Genomic DNA, 26,055 nt, shown 5'->3' on the forward strand with positions numbered 1-26,055 from the left:
AACAGCTCAGCTGCTGTGTTCTGCACTGGCTCCAGCGTCCGAAGCGGCCTTAATGGCTCTCCTCCATTTGAAGATCTTCCTTCTTTCCGGAAACTGCTGGGATTGAAAAAAATCCTCCCTGTGTCTGTTCTTTGATGTGATTTCAGGTACTTATAATGTTTGAAGTTCTTCCAGTAGGTTAAGAAATGCATTTGAAGGATTTCTTCCTTTATTGGATTCTTTGGTGCTGTTTAAAGTTTCTACGGTGAATGAAGCTTTTCATGCACTCTAAGCATTTATAAGGCTTCTCACCAGTATGAATACTTGGATGTCTATGGTCATTGAAGCTCTTTCCGCATTCTAAACATTTTTGGACATCTCGCCTGTGTGGATCCTGTGATGGGTGTTAAGGGTTGAGCTGTGACTGAAACTCTTCCCGCACTCAAAGCACTTATAGAGCTTCTCGCCAGTGTGGATTCTATGATGGATGTTAAGGGTTGAGCTGTGATTAAAACTCTTCCCGCACTCTAAGCATTTATAGAGCTTCTCGCCTGTGTGGATCCTGTGATGGGTGTTAAGGGTTGAACTGTGATTGAAACTCTTCCCGCACTCTAAGCATTTATAAGGCTTCTCTCCTGTGTGGATCCTCTGATGGGTGTCGAGGCTTGAACTCTGACTAAAACTCTTCCCACACTGTAAGCATTTATAAGGCTTCTCTCCAGTGTGGATCCTGTGATGGGCGTCAAGGGTGGAGCTCTGACTGAAACACTTCCCACACTCTAAGCATTTATAAGGCTTCTCACCAGTGTGGATCATGTGATGTTTTTTAAGGCTGTTTCTATCAGTGAAACTCTTCCCACACTCTAAGCATTTATAAGGCTTCTCTCCAGTGTGGATCCTGTGATGTTTTTTAAGGCTATTTCTCTCAGTAAAACTCTTCCCACACTCTAAGCATTTATAAGGCTTCTCACCTGTGTGGATCCGGTGATGGGTGTCTAGGTTTGAGCTCCGACTGAAACTCTTCCCGCACTCTAAGCATTTATAAGGCTTCTCGCCTATGTGGCTCTTGTGATGGACGTCAAGGCCTGAACTCTGACTGAAACTCTTCCCACACTCTAAGCATTTATAAGGCTTCTCGCCTGTGTGGATCCTATGATGTATTTTAAGGCTATTTCTACCAGTGAAACTCTTCCCACACTCTAAGCATTTATAAAGCTTCTCGCCTGTGTGGATCCTGTGATGGGTGTTGAGGTTTGAGCTGTACCTGAAACTCTTTCCGCACTCTAAGCATTTATAAGGCTTCTCGCCTATGTGGGTCTTGTGATGGACGTCAAGGCCTGAACTCTGACTGAAACTCTTCCCGCACTCTAAGCATTTATAAGGCTTCTTGCCTGTGTGGATCCTGTGATGTATTTTAAGGCTATTTCTACGAGTGAAACTCTTCCCACACTCTAAGCATTTATAAGGCTTCTCGCCTATGTGGCTCTTGTGATGGATGTCAAGGCCTGAACTCTGACTGAAACTCTTCCCGCACTCTAAGCATTTATAAGGCTTCTCTCCTGTGTGGATTCTGTGATGGGTGTTAAGGCCTGAACTATGACTGAAACTCTTCCCACACTCTGAGCATTTATAAGGCTTCTCGCCTGTGTGGATCCTGTGATGTATTTTAAGGCTATTTCCATCAGTGAAATTCTTCCCGCACTCTAAGCATTTATAAGGCTTCTCGCCTGTGCGTCTCCTGTGATGCTTGTTAAGGGCTGAGCTGTTGCTGAAACTCTTCCCACACTCTAAACATTTATAAGGCTTCTCACCTGTGTGGATCCTGTGATGTATTTTAAGGCTATTTCTATCAGTGAAATTCTTCCCGCACTCTAAGCATTTATAAGGCTTCTCGCCTGTGTGGCTCCTGTGATGCCTGTTAAGGGTTGAACTCTGACTGAAACTCTTCCCGCACTCTAAGCATTTATAAGGCTTCTTGCCTGTGTGAATCCTGAGATGCGTGTTAAGGGTTGAGCTCTTGCGGAAACTCTTCTCACACTCTAAGCATTTATAAGGCTTCTCTCCCGTGTGGATCCTGTGATGGTAGTTAAGGGATGAGCTCGTACGGAAACTCTTCCCGCACTCTAAGCATTTATAAGGCTTCTCTCCAGTGTGTATCTTCTGATGGGTGTAAAGGTCTGAACTCCGACTGAAGGTCTTCCTGCACTCTAAACATTCATAGGGCTTCATGCCTGTGTGAATTCTTTCATGCAGCCTCCCATCAGCTGAAAGAAGAAACCCAAGAGTTGGTTATTTCAATTATCAGAGGAGCTGATGATAATCAAGAGAACTGAAAACTAGTGTGGCCCAGAAATTCATTTTTTTTTTATGTTTACAGGTGGCCTTTTTGGACATAGTGGCCTGGTCTGCACATCATGCAGCAACTCTGGGTAATCCTGAGCATTCTGGTGTGTCAAAGCCTCATTGTGGAAGGAGCAAGAACAAAGCCCTGGTGATGAGTGTGGCTAGTGGGGGGAGGGGAGAGATCCCAGCTGGGAACAGGGAGGCCTTTGGGAGAAGGCAGAAAGAGAGAGAGAGATAGAGAGACGTTCCTTCTGACCCTTTGCTCGAATAAACTCATCTTGCAGGCTAGGCATCAGTGCAACATTCATTTTATAATGGAGGTCTGGTTAAAGAAAAGTAAGGCTGAGCAAGGCGGTCTACAAGGATGCGGGGTGAAGAATGTGGAGAGGGAGACATTTTTCTCCCTCTCCCACAGTAATAGAACCCAAATAGGGTCCTGTCAAGGAGCTGATAGGTGTGAAATTCAGGACAGATCAAAGGAAGGACTTCGGCTCACAGCACAGAGTCCAACTCTGGAATTCACCAGCACAAGCTGTGGTGATGGCCACCGACTGGGATGGCCTGAAGAGGGTGTTGGAGCATTTCCTGGAGGGGAAGGCTATCGAGGGCTACCAGTTTTGATGGCGAAGTCCAATCTCCAGGATCAGAGGCAGGAAGCCTTTTGAAACAGGTTGCTGGGGAACATGGGTGGGAGAGTGCTCTTGCACCATGTCCTGGTTGTGGGTCCCTGATCGACAGCTCTTTGGCCGCTGTGTGAACAGACTGCTGGACTTGATGGACCCTGGGTCCTATCCAGAATCAGGCCTCTTCTTACGTTCTTCTGATCTAATGGTTAACAGTTTCTACCGCTGCTGAGAAAACCAAGAGGTCTTTCTGGTGTAGGTTTTCTGACCAAGACTCATTTCATCACAAACCCAGGAAGGAATGTGGGATCTAAGCTGACCGTTTCCTCCAGGACCCTTCCTGGCGTTGAGGCACCTGTCTTCTCCATGGCTCGGCCCAAAAGGCAGGTCAGCGACTAAGAGGAAACTTAAGGATCTCCCAAAGGGTCCCTCAGTCCCAGGCTCATATGTGCTGATACCTCTGCTTCTTCGGGCGCCCCAAGGAACGGACCTTCCCCCTTTCTTTCCTGCCAGGAGAGGAGGTCCCAGCTGGGAACAGGGAGGCCTTTGGGAGAAGGCAGAAAGAGAGACGTTCCTTCTGACCCTTCGCTCTGTCCCAAACGTCCGGAGCATCTGAATCCCCTCCTGTCTACAGCAGCCCAAAACAGGGTCAAAAGAATGAGGCCATCCTCACAATGCAGGTGAACACCATTGTTAATCTGGTGCTAAAAGGGTTAAATTATGCTGCAAGAAGAAGGCTACATCAACTGAAATATGGATGGTCTGATCTGGAATGGGGTAGCTTGAGTGAGGGTTTTGGGAAGATTTACAAATCCCCCTGAAAGTCCCCAGACTCATATCTGAAATGCCCCCAGAGGTATATTCCAGACCCTTGAGCCATGGACTTGAAGACGTTCAAATTAATTCTATGCTATTTAATGTTATACCATTAATTAAGACTCTAGCTAAGACTTGCAGGACTGTCTTTGAAGAAAGGGGAAAAAACCCACTGTAACTTTTACAAAAGGCTTCGTAGAGCACGTTCAAGGCCACAGTGAGCTGAATGAGAGAGCTGAGCATGCTCAGATGTCCACTAGGAGGGAGGAAACCCTGTTTTGAGATCTTGTGCACCTGCTGATAAGAGAATGTCCTCACTCGAAGTTGGGCATGGAAAGTCATAATACTAAGCCAACGTGACACTTGGGAGGAGGTGTTTGGGTGGATATGACCAAATATGTCCGAAGAAGAACACGACCTCAAAGAAGATGTCCTCTACGCCAATCAAGATAGGACGCCCCAATGGCAGCCATGTTTCCTAGGACCCCATGAGTATAACACGTGAGTCATTGGGGAGGGGGAGACACCTAACTTCTGATTGGTGAATGGGTGGTCTACTCACGTGTTCGTGCCAATTGTGATTGGGAGATGGTGGTCTCCTCACTCGGACCCCCACCTTTGGGGCAGAACAAGGGTATCAAAGCACAGGTAGCAGAGCTGGAAGGCAGAATTTTTAAAATTATTTTATTTTTTGTAGTTTGGTTATTTGCTTTTCAAATTCACCCCGGACATTTGGAGTGATGCAGTTGAGTAATTATGAATTTCTTTATGCCAATAGACTTTGGGACTTAGAATATTTCCCTGAAAGTTTAGATTCTGGGACTTGGACTTATTTTCTGCAGCTGGAACTTGAAATTATTTCCAAGTCTTAGAAGTTCTCTGACTTCTGCTTTTCCTCTTCACATGCCCAGAGGAATTTAGTAATGCTTCAGTATAGCTTTTAGATTCAAATAGTGTGCAAGAGGAAGAACAGGGAGGGTTAACTGCTGTGTTTTAGAATAGTCCAAAGTGTTTTAGTTTAGCTTTGAACCACAAGTAACAAACAGAAGCGGATTAGGAGGAGTCATCACAATGCTAGAAGCTTATTAGCTAAGTTTGTGATACCTGCTTTGGCAACAATCTTGTATTTGCATTTCATTCTCTTTTCTTGTAACCAGAGAGAGATTGTCTAGTATATAACCAGCATGCCAATTGTTTTGCAATTTTCACAATAAATAGATTCTATTTTACAATCACGTCTGCGGTGATGCTTGTCGGCTGGGATTAAAAGTTTGTCTGTTTGGATCAGCACTGGTTGCCCCCTGGGGTGTTTCGGACCAATTTGGTGTAGGTTCTGAGGTTTAAAAGGTCTGAATATACAACCACAGGGGATAACTGGAGATAGTGGGGGAGGGGGGAGTCCGGGGGTTCCTCCCAATCCTAAGGTGCTCAGACCCAAAGATTCCTCTGGATCACAACCAGAGATGGGTGAAGAGGACAGAGCTGTCACCCACAGCCTTGAGGTGTTTGGTTTTCTTAAAACATAGATTTATTGGAGGAGGGGGTCCTTGAATCTTTTAGAATCAGGTTCTGGTGCTTCAGGGCCCTGCATATTTAAAACTCATTTTGAATATTCAGTTTCTGATGTTGGAGAGCTTGCATAGTCTTAGAAATCAGCACCTGCACGCAGCATTACAAGGGACTCATCCTGCAACCCAGGGAATGGAAGCAACCCGAAGCGAAGGGAAGCGTATTTTAGCACAGCAATCCTAGTTATTTATACTCACATCCAGGCACCATGTGGGGTGGGGGGTGAGCAGCCCAAGCCCCTGGGCCGGTGGGGGGCTACGGAGAGGGTCCCCTTTGCTGGCGGAGGTGACGCCTCTCCGCCGCTCTTGTGAACTGGTCCAGTTCTGATGCTGGGAGTCCTCTGGGTCCCAACTTTGGCGGCTCCAGAGCGGAGCGCTTCCCCTGCGGAGGAGGCTGCCTGGCCCTGCGCTTCCCCTGGCTTGCTCCTGCCTGGGTTCCTGTGGAATTCTGGTAGGTGAATTGTATGCTGGGAGTTGTAGTCGAGGCATGGAGGGGAGCTGGGAGGGAGAGGAGGTGGAGGGTGGAGTCAGGCAGATGTGAACCAGTGTTTGCTGGAGTCTCAGTTTTAGTGTGGGCTGAGAATAAAGTAGCATTTCAGCAGCTGTCTCTGGCGTCTCAAGATGCTCGCAAAGCAACAGTTCCTCGCATCCCCCCTTCCCGAAGGGCTCCTCTCATCCCAGGGCTTGGTCGGTCCCTCTGCTGAGTGTTCCCCAACGTCTTCTTGGTCTCCTGTTTCAGCTCAAGCAGCCGCAGGGAGAGGAAGCAACTCACAGAAGAGCCTCTGCTCACAACACCCCTGCAGAAGAGTTGGGCAGGGTCCCTGGGGCAGAGTTCTCGCACAGGCAGGAAAGACCAGAACCCACCCACCCCTCTACCTCCTCCTCCAAAATAAAGACCCAGCTTGTTCTGCCAGGAAGCTGAATGTCAGAGGACGGATTTGGCCTTACGAGCTCTTCTCTCTTTGTAGAAGATCATTTGAACTGAACAGGAGAATTTCAAATGGGGAATCAGTTTTGCATCTATTATTATTATTATTATTATTATTATTATTATTATTATTATTATTATTATTATTGGACTACTATCCGGAATGACAGTGTTGACCATATGAACTCCCTCCTGTCTATAGCAGCCCAAATCAGGGTCAGAAGGAGGAGGCCATCCTCACAATGCAGGTGAACACCACGACACAGGAGGAAACTGGAGACAGTGGTGGGAGGGGGGAGACAGGGGGTTCTTCCTACTCCTAAGAAGCTCAGACCCAAAGCTTCCTCTGGATCACAACCAGAATCGGTCGGAAAGGGCAGAGCTGTGCCCCACAGCCTTGAGGTGTTTGGTTTTCTTAAAACATAGATTTATTGGAGGAGGGGGTCCTTGAATCTTTTAGAATCAGTTTCTGGTGCTTCAGGTCCTTCCATATTTTTTTTAAAAAACGTTTTTAAAATTCAGTTTCTGCTGTTGAAGAGCTTACATCGTTTTAACAAATAATTGATTCAGGGGTTGTTCCTTGCATTATTAAATAAAATACTTTACAAATGAATTTTTTGATGTGGTGAAGAGTTCCTCTTTCTTACAATTCAATAATTCATCATGAGATGCTGCAACCCTGATGAAACTAAGCGGGGTCTAGGCCTGGTCAGTTTCTTGAAGGGTGACTACTTGGGAACCCCGTGTTCATTGATTCCGGCATTGAGCAGGGGGTTGGACTGGATGGCCTTGTAGGCCCCTTCCAACTCAATGATTCTATGAGATGTTACCCAATTCTGCAGTCAGGAATCGGTTCCAATAAAGGAATTCTGTTTTGCCTGGCTTTCTGCACAGAGAAGGTGGTTCTTTGCATCTCTGGAATTCCCTCCTCTCAGTTGCCAGCTAAAAGCATCCCCTGAAGGATGGGACGCGGCTGAGGGGGCCCCAGGTGTTGTAAGAATACAGAACTTTTAAGCCGGCCGAAAGGTCTAATCCTGGGCTGTCAGACATGGATTATCGCTGACTCCCAATGGCCAGTTATTGAGTCAAATCACTACGAGTGGGGGATAAAAAGCAGGAAATAACTTTTAAGAATCAAATGGGTCCCCTTTGCTGGCGGATAACTGTAGCTAGGCTATCTCTGTCCAGATAAGGGCATAGTTGGTATATCAACCTAAGCTGATAAAAGGTGCTCTTTGCCACTGCCTCAAGTGACAGTTCTGGATCCAAGAGCACCCCCAAACTACGGACCCGATCCTTTAGGGGGAGTGAAACCCCGTCCAGGACAGGGCAAACATCACCTCGCCGGACAGATGAACCACCCGCTAACAGTACCTCCGTCTTGTCTGGATTGAGTCTCAGTTCATTAGCCCTCATCGAGTCCATTACCGTGCCCAGGCACTGGTTCAGAACAGCCACTGCCTCACCTGGGTTTGATGAAAAGGAAAGGTAGAGCTGGGTATCATCCGCATATTGATGACACCTCAGTCCACATCTCCGGATAACCTCCCCAGCGGCTTCATGTATATGTTAAACAGCATAGGGGATAAGATAGCGCCCTGTGGAACCCCATGGCTTAGCAGCCACGGCATAGAGCAATAATCCCCCAGCACCACCTTCTGGAATCGGCCATCCAAGTAGGAGCGGAACCACTGCAACGCAGTACCTCCAACTCCCAGCTCAGACAACCTATCCAGAAGGATACCATGGTCGATGGTATCGAAGGCCGCTGAAAGGTCCAGGAGAACCAATAGGGTCGCACTCCCCGTCTCTCTCCCGACAGAGGTCATCCCACAGGGCGACCAAGGCAGTTTCCATTCCAAAACCAGGCCTGAAACCCGATTGAAATGGATCTAGATAATCCATTTCATTCAAGAGTGCCTGGAGTTGTCCTGCAACCACCCGCTCAAGCACCTTGCCCAGGAAAGGGATATTAGCCACTGGCCTGTAGTTAACATCCTCTGGATCCAGGTTAGGCTTCTTCAGGAGTGGTCTAATTACCACCTCTTTTAAAGAGGTCGGCACCACTCCCTCTCTCAAGGAGGCATTTACAACCTCCTGGACCCAGCCGGTGATCCCCTCCTTATTGGATGTAATGAGCCATGAGGGGCAAGGGTCAAGCACACAGGTGGTCGACCGGACTTGGCCAAGCACCTTGTCCACATCCTCGGGCCTCACTAACTGAAACTCATCCAATAACGCTGAACCAGACGGCGCTCTGAACGCCTCTACTAGTGGAGCTGCATTAAGTGTGGTGTCCAATTCATGACAAATCTGAGCGACTTTATCTTCAAAGTGCCGTGCAAACTCGTCACAGCGTGCTACCAAGGGTTCAACTATCTCACGTCCTGTCCCAGAGTGTAACAGGCCGCGAACCACCCGGAAAAGCTCCGCCGGACGACACTGAGAAGATGCAATGCTGGTGGAAAAGAACTGCCTCTTTGCCACCCTCACTGCCACAGAGTAGGCTCGATAGTGAGCTCTAACCCATTATTATTATTATTATTATTATTTATTTATATAGCACCATCAATGTACATGGTGCTGTACAGAGTAAAACAGTAAATAGCAAGACTCTGCCGCATAGGCTTACATTCTGATAAAATCATAATGAAACAATAAGGAGGGGAAGAGAATGCAAACAGGCACAGAGTAGGGTAAACAGGCACAGGGTAGGGTAAAACTAACAGTATAAAGTCTGCACAACATCAAGTTTTAAAAGCTTTAGGAAAAAGAAAAGTTTTTAGTTGAGCTTTAAAAGCTGCGATTGAACTTGTTCTCAAATGTTCTGGAAGAGCGTTCCAGGTGTAAGGGGCAGCAGAAGAAAATGGACGGAGCCGAGCAAGGGAAGTAGAGGCCCTTGGGCAGGCGAGAAACATGGCATCAGAACCCATGCTCGATCAGACCCAGCACGAGTTTTCCTAATTTTTAAGAGGAACCTGTTTGGTTTTTCTTAACTGCCTTCCCCCCCTCCCTTTTTTAAATTTACTTCTGGAGGTATTTATACAGAAGTAACACATATTGAATGAGCCTCGTGTGGCACAGAGCAGTAAAGCAGCAGTTTCTGCAGCCGAAACTCTCCCCACGGCCTGAGTTCGATCCCAGCGGAAGCTGGTTTCAGGCAGCCGGCTCGGGTCGACTCAGCCTTCCATCCTCCCGAGGTCGGTAAAATGAGCACCCAGTTAGCTGGGGGAAAGGTAACAACGGCCGGGGAAGGCAACGGCGAACCACCCCGCTATAAGGCCTGCCAAGAAAACGTCAGCGAAAGCTGGCGTCCCTCCAAGAGTCAGTAATGACTCAGTGCTTGTACGAGAGGTGCCTTTCCTTCCTTTCAACGTATATTGAGCAGTTTTAAGCCGCTGGTGGTGTTGGTTTCTTCAAAGCTGCCCGAGCCGAGCTGCTAGGACCGCGTGGACGCCACCCAAAAGACCCACAAAGCCGTGGTGTGCAAGAATTGCTCCGTGGCCTGGAACGACCTCCGTTGCCCCAGCCAAGACTCTGGGTGCCTCTGGCTTTCTTGGGTGTGTTTGTCTGATTGTTTAATTCAGCACCATCTGTGTACATAGCTCAGGATGGAGTTGCGTAGGCAAAACAAGAGAGGCCCCTGCCCGTAAGGAGCTTACAGTTCTATTTTAGGCTATGGAAAGGAGAAAGGCAGGCAAGCAGGCTGGGGGGTGGTTACAGAGCCTTCAAGTTTGGTTAGGGTTGGTAGTGAGGGTTAAGGGGGAGGTTTATTTATTTGTTTACAAAATTTGTAGACCGCTCCATATCTGAAACAGGTTCTGGAGTGGTGAACGTAAAGAATTTAAACAGCAAAAGATCTAAAAATTTAAACACCATTGTTATACCAAAAAGCGCAGAAAGGCAATAAAAACCGTGGCTGTCGGTCAAGGGACGCTTCATGGAAGAAGACTGCTTACAGGAGGTGCCGGCAACAGCACAATGTTGGCGCCTGCCTGACCTCCAGGGGCAGGGAGCTCCGAAGGAAGGGGGCCACCACACTGAAGGCTCTTTTCCGGGTGGGCTCCAGTCGGGCTATAGGCCCATGTGGAACCACCAGGAGCATGCCCTCTAATCACCTCTCCCACAGTAGAGGCCTTCAAGAGCCATCTGTCAGGGTTGCTTTAGGGTGGATTCCTGCATTGAGCAGGGGGTTGGACTCGATGGCCTTAGAGGCCCCTTCCAACTCTACTATTCTATGATTCTATGATCTCCCCTCTTGCTTCATTGCCCTCAGCTCAGGTGTATACCAAGGAGCTGACCAGGCTCTGCTCAGAGGGAAAGGACGCTTGGGCGCGATCGTGTCAACCGCCCAAGTCATCTCTGCATTCCACAGAGCGACCTGGGCTTCGACAGGAGCACCGGCCATATCAGCAGGAAAATCCCCCAGAGTCCTCTGGAATCCATCGGAGTCCATTAGCCTCCGGGGGCGGACCATTTTAATAGCCCCCCCCACCCTTGCAGAGGGGAAAGGCTACCGAAAGTCTAAACCTCAATAGGAAGTGATCTGACCATGACAAGGGAGTAGATGTTAGTTCCCCCACTTCCAGATCACCATCCTCCTGTCCAGTCGAGAAAACCAAGTCAAGTGTGTGTCCCTTTGCATGTGCTGGGCCGATGACCTGTTGAGACAGCCCCATGGTTGTCATGGCAGCCATGAAGTCCTGAGCCGCTCCGGATACAGGAGCCTCAGCATGGAAGTTGAGATTCCCAAGAACCACCATCCTGGGGGTCCTCAACACCAGGTCCGAGACAACCTCCGTCAGCTCAGGCAGGGAGACTGTTGGGCAGCGGGTGGACGGTACACCAGCAGAATCCCTAATCTGTCTCGAGTGCCCAACACACAGTACAAACACATAGAAATAAAACAGTAAAAAGAAAGAAGATACAAAACAATAAATTAAATTTTGTTGAATTTAAAACAAAGGACCAATATAAACAGTGGCTGGTCAGTTGAGGGAGGCTTCCTGGAAAAGAGTCCTTTTCAGAGGTGGCAGAAGCAGTCTAGTGTTGCCACCTGCCTAACCACAATGGAGCAGGGAGTTCCAGACGGAAGGGGCCACCACACTGAAGGCTCTTTTGCTTGACTCCAATCGGGACAAAGGTCCACATGGAACCACCAGGAGCCGGCCCTCCAATGACCTCAGTCCCTGGGGCAGGTGCACATGCCTGTCCTGGAGAAAAGTCACCTCTGCGGTGTAGCTCCACTGCTCTGCTGCTGACCGTCCTCCAAGGTATTTGGGAATCTGGAAATGACCATAGCGCAGGGCACCATACGACACACAGAAGGCCAAAATAACTCCTCTGCCCGGCCCTTAACAGCTCTCATTTCCCAACACACTGGTGGCTCAGTGAAGCTGAGAAGCCCTCGACAGATCTGTTAGGCTGAACGTAGCATGGATATTTGTTTTTAATTCAAGGTCATTCCCCCTGGCTTGCTTCTTTTAAAGGGAACGGCTCTCCTCCATTTGAAGATCTTTCTTCTTTCCGGAAACTGCAGGGATTGAAAAAAATCCTTCCTGTGTCTGTTCTTTGATGTGATTTCAGGTACTTATAATGTTGGAAGTTCTTCCAGTATGCTAAGAAATGCAATTAAAGGATTTCTTCCTTTAGTGGATTCTTTGAAGTTGTTTAAAGTTTCTACGGTGAATGAAGCTCTTCTTGCACTCTAAGCATTTATAAGGCTTCTCACCAGTGTGAATACTTTGATGTCTTCTAAAGGTTGTATGGTCATTGAAGCTCTTTCCGCATTCTAAACATTTATGGGCTTCTCGCCTGTGTGGACCCTGCAATGGGTGTTAAGGGTTGAGCTGTTGCTGAAACTCTTCCCACACTCTAAGCATTTATAGGGCTTCTCTCCTGTGTGGATCCTGTGATGGGTGTCAAGGTTTGAGCTGTTGATGAAACTCTTCCCACACTCTAAGCATTTATAAGGCTTCTCACCAGTGTGGATCCTGTAATGTATTTTAAGGCTATTTCTAACAGCGAAACTCTTCCCACACTCTAAGCATTCATAAGGTTTCTCTCCTGTGTGGATCCTGTGATGGGTGTCAAGGTATGAGCTGTTGCTGAAACTCTTCCCACACTCTAAGCATTTATAAGGCTTCTCACCAGTGTGGATCCTGTAATGTATTTTAAGGGTATTGCTATTAGTGAAACTCTTCCCACACTCTAAGCATTCATAAGGCTTCTCTCCTGTGTGGCTCCTGTGATGAGTGTTAAGGCCTGAACTCCTACTGAAACTCTTCCCACACTCTAAGCATTTATAAGGCTTCTCACCAGTGTGGATCCTGTGATGTATTTTAAGGCTATTTCTACCAGTGAAACTCTTCCCACACTCTAAGCATTCATAGGGCTTCTCTCCTGTGTGGATCCTGTGATGGGTGTCAAGGTTTGAGCTGTTGCTGAAACTCTTCCCACACTCAAAGCATTTATAAGGCTTCTCACCAGTGTGGATCCTGTGATGTAGTTTAAGGCTATTTCTACAAATGAAACACTTCCCACACTCTAAGCATTCATAAGGCTTCTCAGCAGTGTGGATCCTCCGATGGGTGTTAAGGCCTGAACTCTGACTGAAAGTTTTCCCACACTCTAAGCATTTATAAGGCTTCTGGCCTGTATGGATCCTATGATGTATTTTAAGGCTATTTCTATAAGTGAAACTCTTCCCACACTCTAAGCATTTATAAGGCTTCTCTCCTGTGTGGATCTGGTGATGGGTGTCAAGGCTTGAGCTCCGACTGAAGCTCTTCCCACATTCTAAGCATTTATAAGGCTTCTCCCCTGTGTGGCTCCGGTGATGGGCGTCAAGGCTTGAACTTTGACTGAAACTCTTCCCGCACTCTAAGCATTTATAAGGCTTCAGGCCTGTGTGGATCCTGTGATGTATTTTAAGGCTATTTCTATAAGGGAAACTCTTCCCACACTCTAAGCATTTATAAGGCTTCTCTCCTGTGTGGATCTGGTGATGGGTGTCAAGGCTTGAGCTACGACTGAAGCTCTTCCCGCACTCTAAGCATTTATAAGGCTTCTCCCCTGTGTGGATCCGGTGATGGGAGTTAAGATGTGAGCTCCGACTGAAGCTCTTCCCGCACTCTAAGCATTTATAAGACTTATCCCCTGTGTGGATCCGGTGATGGGAGTCAAGGTGTGAGCTCCGACTGAAACTCTTCCCGCACTCTAAGCATTTATAGGGCTTCTCGGATGTGTGGATCCTGTGATGTATTTTAAGGATATTTCTATAAGTGAAACTCTTCCCACACTCTAAGCATTTATAAGGTTTCTCGCCTGTGTGGATCCTGTGGTGAGTGTCAAGGTCTGAACTCCGACTGAAACTCTTCCCACACTCAAAGCATTTATAAGGTTTCTCTCCTGTGTGGATCCTCTGATGGTCTTTAAGGGTAGACCTCCGACTGAAACTCTTCCCACACTCTAAGCATTCATTGGGCTTCTCGCCTGTGTGGATCCTGTGATGCGTGTCAAGGTCTGAACTCCGACTGAAACTTTTCCCACACTCGAAGCATTTATAAGGTTTCTCTCCTGTGTGGATCCTCTGATGGTCTTTAAGGGTAGACCTCCGACTGAAACTCTTCCCGCACTCTAAGCATTCATAGGGCTTCATGCCTGTGTGAATTCTTTCATGCAGCCTCCAATCAGCTGAAAGAAGAAACCCAAGAGATGGATATTTCAATTATCAGAGGAGCCAATGATAATCAAGAGAACTGAAAACAAGTGTGTCCCACAAATTCATTTTTTAAATCTTTACAGGTGGCCTTTTAGGACCTAGGGGCCTGGTCTGCACATCATGCAGCAACTCTGGGTAACCCTGAGCATTCTGGTGTGTCAAAGCCTCATTGCGGAAGGAGCAAGAACAAAGCCCTGGTGATGAGTGTGGCTAGTGGGGGGAGGGGGAGGTCCCAGCTGGGAAAAGGGAGGCCTTTGGGGGAAGGCAGAAAGAGAGACGTTCCTTCTGACCCTTCGCTTGAATAAACTCATTGTGAAACCCAGGCAGCAGTGCAACATTCATTTTATAATGGAGGTCTGGTTAAAGAAAAGTAATTCACAACCAAGCTGTGCAAGGCGGTCTACAAGGATTTCGGGTGGAGAATGTGCAGAGGGAGACATTTTTCTCCCTCTCCCACAGTAATAGAACCCAAATGGGGTCCTGTCAAGGAGTGGATGGGTGGGAGATTCAGGACAGATCAAAGGAAGGACTTCGGCTCACAGCACAGAGTCCAACTCTGGAATTCAACAGCACAAGATGTGGTGATGGCCACCGACTGGGATGGCCTGAAGAGGGTGTTGGAGCATTTCCTGGAGGGGAAGGCTATCGAGGGCTACCAGTTTTGAAGGCTGTCCAATCTCCAGGATCAGAGGCAGGAAGCCTTTTGAAACTGGTTGCTGGGGAACATGGGCGGGAGGGTGCTGTTGCACCCTGTCCTAGTTGTGGGTCCCTGATCGACAGCTCTTTGGCCGCTGTGTGAACAGACTGATGGACTTGATGGACCCTGGGTCCGATCCAGAATCAGGCCTCTTCTTACGTTCTTCTGATCTAATGGTTAACCGTTTCTACCGCTGCTGAGAAAACCAAGAGGTCTTTCTGGCCAAGGCCATCGAGTGACCAAGACTCATTTCATCACAAACCCAGGAAGGAATCTGGGATCTAAACTGACCGTTTCCTCCAGGACCGTTCCTGGCATTGAGGCCCCTGCCTTCTCCATGGCTCGGCCCAAATGGGGGTCAGCGACTGGGAGGAAACTGAAGGATCTCCCAAAGGGTCCCTCAGTCCCAGGCTCATATCTGCTGATGCCTCTGCTTCTTCAGCCGCCCCAAGGAATGTACCTTCCCCCTTTCTTTCCTGCCAGGAGAGGAGATCCAAGCTGGGAACAAGGAGGCCTTCGGGAGAAGGCAGAAAGAGAGACGTTCCTTCCCACCCTTCGCTCTGTCCCAAACGTCCGGAGCATCTGAATCCCCTCCTGTCTACAGCAGCCCAAAACAGGGTCAAAAGAAGGAGGCCATCCTCACAATGCAGGTAAACACCACTGTTAATCTGGTTCTAAAAGGGTTAAATTATGCTGCAAGAAGAAGGCTACATCAAGTGAAATATCGATGATCTGATCTGGAATGGGGTAGCTTGAGTGAGGGTTTTGGGAAGATTTACAAGACACCCTGAAAGACCCCAGACTCATATCTGAATTACCCCCAGAGGTATAATCCAGACATTTTGCCATGGACCTGAAGACCTTGAAGTGAATTCCATGCTAATTAATGTTATACCATTAATTAAGACGCTAGCTAAGACTTGCAGGACTGTCTTTAAAGAAAGGGGAAAAAACCCACTGTAACTTTTACAAACGGCTTCGTAGAGCACATTCAAGGCCACAGTGAGCTGAATGAGAGAGCTGAGCATGCTCAGATGTACACTAGGAGGGGGGAAACCCTGTTTTGAGGTCTTGTGCACCTGTTGATAAGAGAATGTCCTCACTCGAAGTTGGGCGTGGAAAGTCATAATACTAAGCAAATGTGACACTTGGGAGGAGGTGTTTGGGCGGATATGACCAAATACGTCCGAAGAAGAACACGACCTCAAAGAAGATGTCCTCTACGCCAATCAAGATAGGACGCCCCAATGGCAGCCATATTTCCTAGGACCCCATGAGTATAACACGTGAGTCATTGGGGAGGGGGAGACACCTAACTTCTGATTGGTGAATGGGTGGTCTACTCACGTGTTCGTGCCAATTGTGATTGGGAGATGGTGGTCTCCTCACTCGGACCCCCACCTTTGGGGTATCAACAAGGGTATCAAAGCACAGGTAGCAGAGCTGGAAGGCAGAATTTTAAAAATTATTTTACTTTTTGTAGTTTGGTTATTTGCTTTTCAACTCCAAGTCATTTGGAGTGATGCAGTTGAGTAATTATGAATTTCTTTATGCCAATAGACTTTGGGACTTAGAATATTTCCCTGAAAGTTTAGATTCTGGGACTTGGACTTATTTTCTGAAGCTGGAACTTGAAATTATTTCCAAGTCTTAGAAGTTCTCTGACTTCTGCTTTTGCTCTTCACATGCCCAGAGGAATTTAGTAATGCTTCAGTATAGCTTTTAGATTCAAATAGTGTGCAAGAGGAAGAACAGGGAGGGTTAACTGCTGTGTTTTAGTATAGTCCAAAGTGTTTTAGTTTAGCTTTAAACCACAAGTAACAAACAGAAGCAGATAAGGAGGAGTCATCACAATGCTAGAAGCTTGTTCGCTGTTTGTGATACCTGCTTTGGCAACAATCTTGTATTTGCATTTCATTCTCTTTTCTTGTAACCAGAGAGAGATTGTATAGTATATAACCAGCATGCCAATTGTTTTGCAATTCTTTCGATAAATAGATTCTATTTTACAATCACGTCTGCGGTGATGCTTGTCGGCTGGGATTAAAAGTTTGTCTGTTTGGATCAGCACTGGTTGCCCCCTGGGGTGTTTCGGACCCATTTGGTGTAGGTTCCGAGGTTAAAAAGGACCGAATATACAAATATGACAAAGGAGGGAAACTGGAGATAGTGGGGGAGGGGGGAGCCCAGGGGTTCCTCCCAATCCTAAGGTGCTCAGACCCAAAGTTTCCTCTGGATCACAGCCAGAGATGGGCGAAGAGGACAGAGCTGTGACCCACAGCCGTGTGGTTTTCTGGTTTTTTAAATATAGATTTATTGGAGGAAGGAGCCCTTGCAAATTTGAGAATCAGGTTCTGGTGCTTCAGGGCGGTGCATATTTAAAACTCATTTTGAAAATTCAGTTTCTGATGTTGGAGAGCTTGCATAGTTTTACAATTCACCACCTGCATGCAGCGTTACAAGGGGACTCATCCTGCAACCCAGGGAATGGAAGCAACCCGAAACAAAGGGAGGCACATTTTAGCACAGCAGTCGTAGTCATTCATACTCACATCCAGGCACCATGTGGGGTGGGGGGTGAGCAGCCCAAGCCCCTGGGCCGGTGGGGGGCTACGGAGAGGGTCCCCTTTGCTGGCGGAGGTGACGCCTCTCCGCCGCTCTTGTGGACTGGACCAGTTCTGATGCTGGGAGTCCTCTGGGTCCCACCCTGGGCAGCTCCAGAGCGGAGCGCTTCCCCTGCGGAGGAGGCTGCCTGGCCCTGCGCTTCCCCTGGCTTACTCCTGCCTGGGTTCCTGTGGAATTGTGGTAGGTGAATTGTATGCTGGGAGTTGTAGTAGAGGCATGGAGGAGAGCTGGGAGGGAGAGGAAGTGGAGGGTGGAGTCTCAGTTTTAGCTTAGGCAGAGAATAAAGTAGCATTTCAGAAGCTGTCTCTGGCGTCTCAAGATGCTTGCAATGCAACACTTCCTCGCATCCCCCCTTCCCCAAGGGCTCCACCTCATCCTAGGACTTGGTCAGTCCCTCTGCTGAGTGTTCCCCAACGTCTTCTTGGTCTCCTGTTTCAGCTCAAGCAGCCGCAGGGAGAGGAAGAACAGACCCCCCTCCTCCTCCTCTTCCAAAATAAAGTCTCAGCTTGTTCTGCCAGGAAGCTGAATGTCAAAGGTGGATGTGATATTACAGCCTCTTCTCCCTTTGACAAGACTGACCAAACTGATATTTGGGCACAGGAGAATTTGAAATAGGGAATCAGTTTTGCATCTTTCAGTTATATTATTATTATTATTATTATTATTATTATTATTATTATTATTATTGTTGAGCTACTACCTGGAACAACAGTCTTGCGCTTAAACCGGGGATTGCCCTGGGAATTAAAGGTAAGAAATCTACAAAAGAAGCTATATTTCAGTAGCTTCTTTTGTAGATTTCTTACCTTTAATACCCAGGGCAATCCCCAGTTGGTAGACAGTTTGGACTTAGAAGGACTCATTGTTGTATTCATTTGTATTGGAGGGTTGTGACGCATTTGTATAATTTCATGCTTACTAAATGCATACTTATTCAAGCGCTGTCTTTGCAAGTTTTATTCTGATGAAGCCCCACACGAGTAGATTTCAGCATATACTGAGGGCAGCGAAAGGAAACAAAACCCAGCTTTTTCAAATTTGGCACGGCAGATCAGTTTCCCAGACTGATAGATAGCAACTTTCATTTTTTTCTGTTGTTTGGAAACACAAAGATTCAAAATGTATTAATGTCCTGGTTAATGCCATGTTTTGGGCCACCTTGTGAGCAAATACTTTAATGTGGGGTTTCTGCATCCAACCAGCTGGTGTTCCAACTAACAGATCATTCAGTTTTGCAGGTGACATGGGGAGTCCTTTGTCAACAAGATCCCCTAATCTGTAAAATCCTCTGGCTTCCCATTCCCTGTATTGTCCACATTTGTACCATTCACAAAATGCCAGGTGGTCCAGGAATGGGAGGAGGGGGTAATGGGGCAAGCTTTGTCACCCATTGCTTCCAAACTGAAAAGGGAGCCTGGGTAAATGGGTTGGTTATGTGTGCCAAAAAGGCTCTAGGAGCAGCTTACAATTGATCAGTAAGGAAAACACTCCGTGCCCTCAGGCTTACATTCTAAAAAAGACGCAACACACAAGGAAAAGGGGACAGGGAGGGAAGGTTTATGAACAAAGGGATGGAGGCCTAGAAGCCTGCGACATCCCAAACATCACTCTGGAGGGATCTAATTAAATCAGCGGTGCTGTAAGGACATTCTACGGTTGATGACATTAAAATAAGATTGTTGACTGTTATTGTATTTGTTGACTATAAGCTTGTTGTACAATGCACTATAACTAAATAAAATATTTTTTAAAAAAACCAGCTTGTTCGTGTTGAGATTCCTGGGGAGCAGAGGGTGGTGGCTCTGATTTTGGTGGGGCGCTGATTCCATTTCCGGCTTCATTCTGAAATTTATTTATTTAATTTATTTATTACATTTATATACCGCCCCAGAGCTGAAGCTCTTTGGGCAGTTTACAAAAATTAAATAAGTATTCAAAATTTAAAAATCTTCAGAAGCATAAAAACAACAGTATAAAAACAACATAAAACGCACAAGCTTAAAACTGCAATAAAGAAAGCTGAAGACTGCAACCAAAATAAAAAAAATACCTAGCAGCAATAGACACATTTAAAATGCAACACATGGTTGAAGACAACAGAGCTGATGTGCATTGTCACAGGAATAGTCACAATATGAATCTTTATTTATGTATTTGTTTGCAATATTTCTCCAAAATAGACAAAACGGGTCAGCTCCTGACGATAGCCGAGCTGCTGCCTTCTGCACTGGCTCCAGCGTCCGGAGCAGCCTTAAGGGCAGCCCCACATGGAGCGCATTGCAGTCATCCAGCCTTGAGGTTCCTAGCCCCTGCACCTCTGTGGCCAAGACATCCTTATCCCGGGGAGGGTGCGTTTGACAGCTCTTACTCTATCGTTCAATGTGGGCGGTGTGGAAGAAACCGAGTCCACTTCTGCTCAAACTTGGAAACATATTGATCACAGCACATTTTCCAAATCAGGCAGGAGCACTGGAGAAGGCCTCTTGGCTCAGCACGTTTGCATATTTCTTGCAGTAATCGGCAGGGTATTGAGTTTGCTACTCATGCAGGCATATTTCGGCCAATAATCTCAGGAACTTGCGAGATCTTGCTAAGAGACGAGGCCTTTGGGTGCTGCTGATTCCACCGCTTGTAGCCTGGAAGGGGCTCTTCACGGGCACTGACTGCTTGCGCCAGTCCCGGAGAAACGATCTTTCACGCTGTGCTTGATTCTTTGAACAGGAAGGGCTGTGCTCCATTTGAAAATCCTCCCACATTCCAGAAAATGCTTGGATTGAAAAGATTCCGCCATTTCTGTTCTTTGACGCAATTTCGAGTACTTGCAATTTTGGAAGCCCTTCCCCTACACTAAGCATTTAAAAGGCTACTTCCCAGTGTGGATCCTGTGATGGCCATACAGCTGTGAGCTCCAAGTGAAACTCTTCCCGCACTCTAAGCATTTCTAGGACTTTTCTCCTGTGTGGATCTTGAGATGGGTGTTAAGGCTTGAGCTCTGACTAAAACGCTTCCCACACTCTAAGCATTTATAAGGCTGCTTGCCTGTGTGGATCCTGTGATGCCTGGTTAGGTTTGAACTCTCACTGAAATTCTTCCCACACTCTAAGCATTTATAGGGCTTCTCGCCTGTGTGGATCCTATGATGGGTGTTAAGGTGTGAGCTCCGACTGAAACTCTTCCCACACTCTAAGCATTTATAAGGCTTCTCGACTGTGTGGATCCAGTGATGTGCATTAAGCTGTTGGCTCCGACTGAAACTCTTCTCGCACTCTAAGCATTTAAAGGGCTTTTCGCCTGTGTGGATCCTGTGATGGGCAGTAAGGCTTGAGCTCTCACTGAAACTCTTCCCACACTCTAAGCATTTATAAGGCTTCTCGCCTGTGTGGATCCTATGATGGTTGTTAAGGCTTGACCTCTGACTGAAACTCTTCCCACACTCTAAGCATTTATAGGGCTTCTCGCCTGTGTGGATCCTGTGATGGGCATTAAGGCTTGAGCTCTCATTGAAACTCTTCCCGCACTCTAAGCATTCATAAGGCTTCTCTCCTGTGTGGATACTGTGATGGGCATTAAGGCTTGAGCTCTGACTGAAACTCTTCCCACACTCTAAGCATTTATAGGGCTTCTCTCCTGTGTGGATCCTATGATGGGTGTTAAGGTGTGAGCGCCGACTGAAACTCTTCCCACACTCTAAGCATTTATAAGGCTTCTCACCTGTGTGGATCCAGTGATGGGCATTAAGATGTTGGCTCTGACTGAAACTCTTTCCGCACTCTAAGCATTTAAAGGGCTTCTCGCCTCTGTGGATCCTGTGATGGGCGTTAAGGCTTGAGCTCTCACTGAAACTCTTCCCGCACTCTAAGCATTTATAAGGCTTCTCTCCTGTGTGGATCCTATGATGGTTGATAAGGTTTGACCTCCGACTGAAACTCTTCCCACACTGTAAGCATTCGTAGGGCTTCATGCCTGTGTGAATTCTTTCATTGCAGCTTCCTATCAGCTGAAAGAAGAAACCCAAGAGATGTTTATTTCAATTATCAGAGGAGCCAATGATAATCAAGAGAACTGACAACTAGTTTGGGCCACAGATCCTGTTTTTTTAAAAAATTATAGGTGGCCTTTTTGGACACAGTGGTCTGGTTTGCGTATCATGCAGCAATATGTGTGTGTATATATGTTACCCACCTCTCCCTCTGGATCGAAGCAGGATACAACACAAATAACAACACCACAAAATACAAACAACTCATTCAAATGTTTAAAACCTGTGCATCATTAAAAGCAGCACACCACCAAAGAAGGCATCTTTTTAGATGCCTTCAACTGGATAGGCCTGCCAGAAGAGATCACTCTTTATGGGTAACGCAGAAAATTCCGGTGTGCTCTAGCTTGATTCAGGACAGATCAAAGGAAGGACTTCGGCTCACAGCACAGAGTCAAACTCTGGAATTCACCAGCACAAGATGTGGTGATGGCCACCGACTGGGATGGCCGGAAAAGGGTGTTGGAGCATTTCCTGGAGGGGAAGGCTATCGAGGGCTACCAGTTTTGAAGGCTGTCCAATCTCCAGGATCAGAGGCAGGAAGCCTTTTAAAACCGGTTGCTGGGGAACATGGGCGGGAGGGTGCTGTTGCACCATGTCCTGGTTGTGGGTCCCTGATCGACAGCTCTTTGGCCACTGTGTGAACAAAGTGCTGGACTTGATGGACCCTGGGTCCGATCCAGAATCAGGCCCCTTCTTATGTTCTTCTGATCTAATGGTTAACCGTTTCTACCGCTGATGAGAAAACCAAGAGGTCTTTCTGGCCATGGCCATCGAGTGACCAAGACTCATTTCATCACAAACAGAGGAAGGAATCTGGGATCTAAACTGACCGTTTCCTCCAAGACCCTTCCTGGCGTTGAGGCCCCTGCCTTCCCCATAGCTCGGCCCAAATGGGGGTCAGCGACTGGTCAGTTACTGAACCATCTCCCAAAGGGTCTCTCAGTCCCAGGCTCATACCTGCTGATGCCTCTGCTTCTTCGGCCGCCCCAAGGAATGGACCTTCCCCCTTTCTTTCCTGCCAGGAGAGGAGATCCCAGCTGGGCACAGGGAGGTCTTTGGGAGAAGGCAGAAAGAGAGATGTTCCTTCTGACCCTTCACTCTTCCCAAACATCCAGAGCATCTGAATCCCCTCCTGTCTATAGCAGCCGAAAACAGGGTCAAAAGAAGGAAGCCATTCTTACAATGCAGGTAAACACCACTGTTAATCTGGTGCTAAAAGGGTTAAATTATGCTGCAAGAAGAAGGCTACTTCAAATGAAATATCGATGATCTGATCTGGAATGGGGTAGCTTGAGTGAGGGTTTTGGGAAGATTTACAAGACGCCCTGAAAGCCTCGAGACTCATATCTGAAATACCCCCATTGGTATATTCGAGACCCTTGAGCCATGGACCTGAAGACCTTGAAGTGAATTCCATGCTAATTAATGTTATACCATTAATTAAGACTCTATCTAAGACTTGCAGGACTGTCTTTGAAGAAAGGGGAAAAAACCCACTGTAAATTTTACAAACGGCTTCGTAGAGCACGTTCAAGGCCACAGTGAGCTGAATGAGAGAGCTGAGCATGCTCAGATGTCCACTAGGAGGGGGGAAACCCTGTTTTGAGATCTTGTGCACCTGCTGATAAGAGAATGTCTTCACTCGAAGTTGGGCATGGAAAGTCATAATACTAAGCAAACGTGACACTTGGGAGGAGGTGTTTGGGCGGATATGACCAAACATGTCCGAAGAAGAACACGTGCTCAAAGATGTCCTCTACGCCAATCAAGATAGGACGCCCCAATGGCAGCCATGTTTCCTAGGACCCCATGAGTATAACATGTGAGACATTGGGGAGGGGGAGACACCTAACTCCTGATTGGTGAATGGGTGGTCTACTCACGTGTCAGTGCCAATTGTGATTGGGAGATGGTGGTCTCCTCACTCGTGGACCCCCACCTTTGGGCCAGAACAAGGGTATCAAAGCACAGGTAACAGAGCTGGAAGGCAGAATTTTTTAAATTATTTTATTTTTTTGGAATTTGGTTATTTGCTTTTCAACTTCACCTCGGACATTTGGAGTGATGCAGTTGAGTAATTATGAATTTCTTTATGCCAATAGACTTTGGGACTTTTCCCTGAAAGTTTAGATTCTGGGACTTGGACTTATTTTCTGAAGCTGGAACTTGAAATTATTTCCAAGTCTTAGAAGTTCTCTGACTTCTGCTTTTGCTCTTCACATGCCCAGAGGAATTTAGTCATGCTTCAGTATAGCTTTTAGATTCAAATAGTGTGCAAGAGGAAGAACAGGGAGGGTTAACTGCTATGTTTTAGTATAGTCCAAAGTGTTTTAGTTTAGCTTTAAACCACAAGTAACAAACAGAAGCGGATAAGGAGGAGGAGTCACAATGCTAGAAGCTTGTTCGCTGAGTTTGTGATACCTGCTTTGGCAACAATCTTGTATTTGCATTTCATTCTCTTTTCTTGTAACCAGAGAGATTGTATAGTATATAACCAGCATGCCAATTGTTTTGCAATTTTCACAATAAATAGATTCTACTTTATAATCATATCTGCTTGTCAGCTGGGATTAAACGTTAGTCTGTTTGGATCAGCACTGGTTACCCCCTGGGGTGTTTCGGACCAATTCGGTGTAGGTTCTGAGGTTTAAAAGGACCGAATATACAACCAGGACACAGGGGGTAACTGGAGATAGCGGGGGGGGGGGGGAGCCCGGGGGATCCTCCCAATCCTAAGGTGCTCAGACCTAAAGCTTCCTCTGGATCACAGCCAGAGATGGGCGAAGAGGACAGAGCTGTCACCCACAGCCTTGAGATTTTTTGTTTTTTAAATATAGATTTATTGGAGGAAAGGGCCCTTGCAAATTTGAGAATCAGGTTCTGGTGCTTCAGGGCCCTGCATATTTAAAACTCATTTTGAAAATTCAGTTTCTGATGTTGGAGAAGTTGCATAGTTTTCGAAATCACCACCTGCATGCAGCGTTACAAGGGGACTCATCCTGCAACCCAGGGAATGGAAGCAACCCGAAACAAAGGGAGGCACATTTTAGCACAGCAGTCGTAGTCATTCATACTCACCTCCAGGCACCATGTGGGGTGGGGGGTGAGCAGCCCAAGCCCCTGAGCCGGTGGGGGGCTACGGAGAGGGTCCCCTTTGCTGGCGGAGGTGACACCTCTCCGCCGCTCTTGTGGACTAGACCAGTTCTGATGCTGGGAGTCTTCTGGGTCCCACCCTGGGCGACTCCAGAGCGGAGCGCTTCCCCTGGCTTGCTCCTGCCTGGCGTCCTGTGGAATTGTGGTAGGTGAATTGCATGCTGGGAGTTGTAGTAGAGGCATGGAGGGGAGCTGGGAGGGAGAGGAATTGGAGGAAAGCTGAATGTCAGAGGACAGATCTGGCCTTACTGGTTCTTCTCTCTTTGCAGAAGATAAACAGAACTGCTATTTGTGCACAGGAGAATTTCAAATGGGGAATCAGTTTTGCATCTTTGATGATGTTGATGATTGTGCTCCTATCCGGAATGACAGTGTTGACCATATGAAGTCCCTCCTGTCTATAGCAGCCCAAATTAGGGTCAGAAGGAGGAGGCCATCCTCACAATGCAGGTGAACACCACGACACAGGGGGAAACTGGAGACAGTGGTGGGAGGGGGGAGACAGGGGGTTCTTCCTACTCCTAAGAAGCTCAGACCCAAAGCTTCCTCTGGTTCACAACCAGAAACGGTCGAAAAGGGCAGAGCTGTGCCCCACAGCCTTGTCGTCTTTGGTTTTCTTAAAATATAGGTTTATTGGAGGAGGGGGTCCTTCAACCTTTTAGGATCTATTTCTGGTGCTTCAGGGCCTTCCATTTTTTATTTTTTTTTAAAAAAAACATTTTTAGAATTCAGTTTCTGCTATTGAAGAGCTTACATAGTTTTAACAATCAATTTATTCAGGAGTTGTTCCTTGCATAATTAAATGAAATCCTTTCCTGGTAAGGTCGGGTCCTTACCTGTATTTACAAATGAATTTTTTGGTGTGGTGAAGAGTTCCTCTTTCTTACAATTCAATAATTCATCATAAGATGCTACAGCCTTGATGAAACTAAGCGGGGTCTAGGCCTGGTCAGTTTCTCGAAGGGTGAGTACCTGGGAACCCCATGTTCATTGATTCCTGCGTGGAGCAGGGGGTTGGACTGGATGGCCTTGTAGGCCACTTCCAACTCTATGATTGTATGAGGAGATGTTACCCAATCCTGCAGTCAGGAATCGGTTCCACGAAAGGAATCCTGTTTTGCCTGGCTTTCTGCACAGAGAAGGTGGTTCTTTGCATCTCTGGAATTCCCCCCTCTCAGTTGCCAGCTAAAAGCATCCCCTGAAGGACGGGACGCGGCTGAGGGAGGCCCAGGTGTTGTAAGAATATAGAACTTTCAAGCCGGCCGAAAGGTCTGATCCTGGGCTGTCAGACATGGATTATTGCTGACTCCCAATGGCCAGTCATCGAGTCAAATCACTATGAGTGAGGGATAAAAAGCAGGAAATAACTTTTAAGAATCAAATGGGACTGATACAGCCCTGTGTGGTTTTCACAGCTTGCACACAGCGCAGCACTACAAGGAACTCATCCAGCAACTGAGGGAATGGAAGCAACCCGAAGCAAAGGGAAGCCTATTTGAGGAAAGCAATCCTAGTTATTCATACTCACATCCAGGCACCATGTTGGGTGTGGGGTGAG

General features: G+C 47.1%; 2 protein-coding genes across 2 annotated transcripts; both read right to left on the reverse strand.

Annotated features, from left to right (window-relative positions):
• On the reverse strand, positions 1 to 26,055 carry LOC134412302 (zinc finger protein 208-like). Its single transcript, XM_063146201.1, has 3 exons — positions 26,026 to 26,055; positions 12,082 to 13,952; positions 1 to 2,136 (listed from the first exon to the last, which is right to left on the reverse strand). The coding sequence occupies exons 1-3, from the start codon at positions 26,036 to 26,038 to the stop codon at positions 340 to 342; spliced, it is 3,681 nt and encodes a 1,226-aa protein (XP_063002271.1). The 5' UTR covers positions 26,039 to 26,055; the 3' UTR covers positions 1 to 339.
• On the reverse strand, positions 20,244 to 21,273 carry LOC134412309 (zinc finger protein 239-like). The gene has a single exon (XM_063146209.1). It carries the CDS (start codon positions 21,261 to 21,263, stop codon positions 20,244 to 20,246), a length of 1,020 nt encoding a protein of 339 aa, XP_063002279.1. The 5' UTR covers positions 21,264 to 21,273.

Source organism: Elgaria multicarinata, chromosome 21 (assembly GCF_023053635.1).
Source record: "Elgaria multicarinata webbii isolate HBS135686 ecotype San Diego chromosome 21, rElgMul1.1.pri, whole genome shotgun sequence".
Taxonomy (NCBI): Eukaryota; Metazoa; Chordata; class Lepidosauria; order Squamata; family Anguidae; genus Elgaria; species Elgaria multicarinata.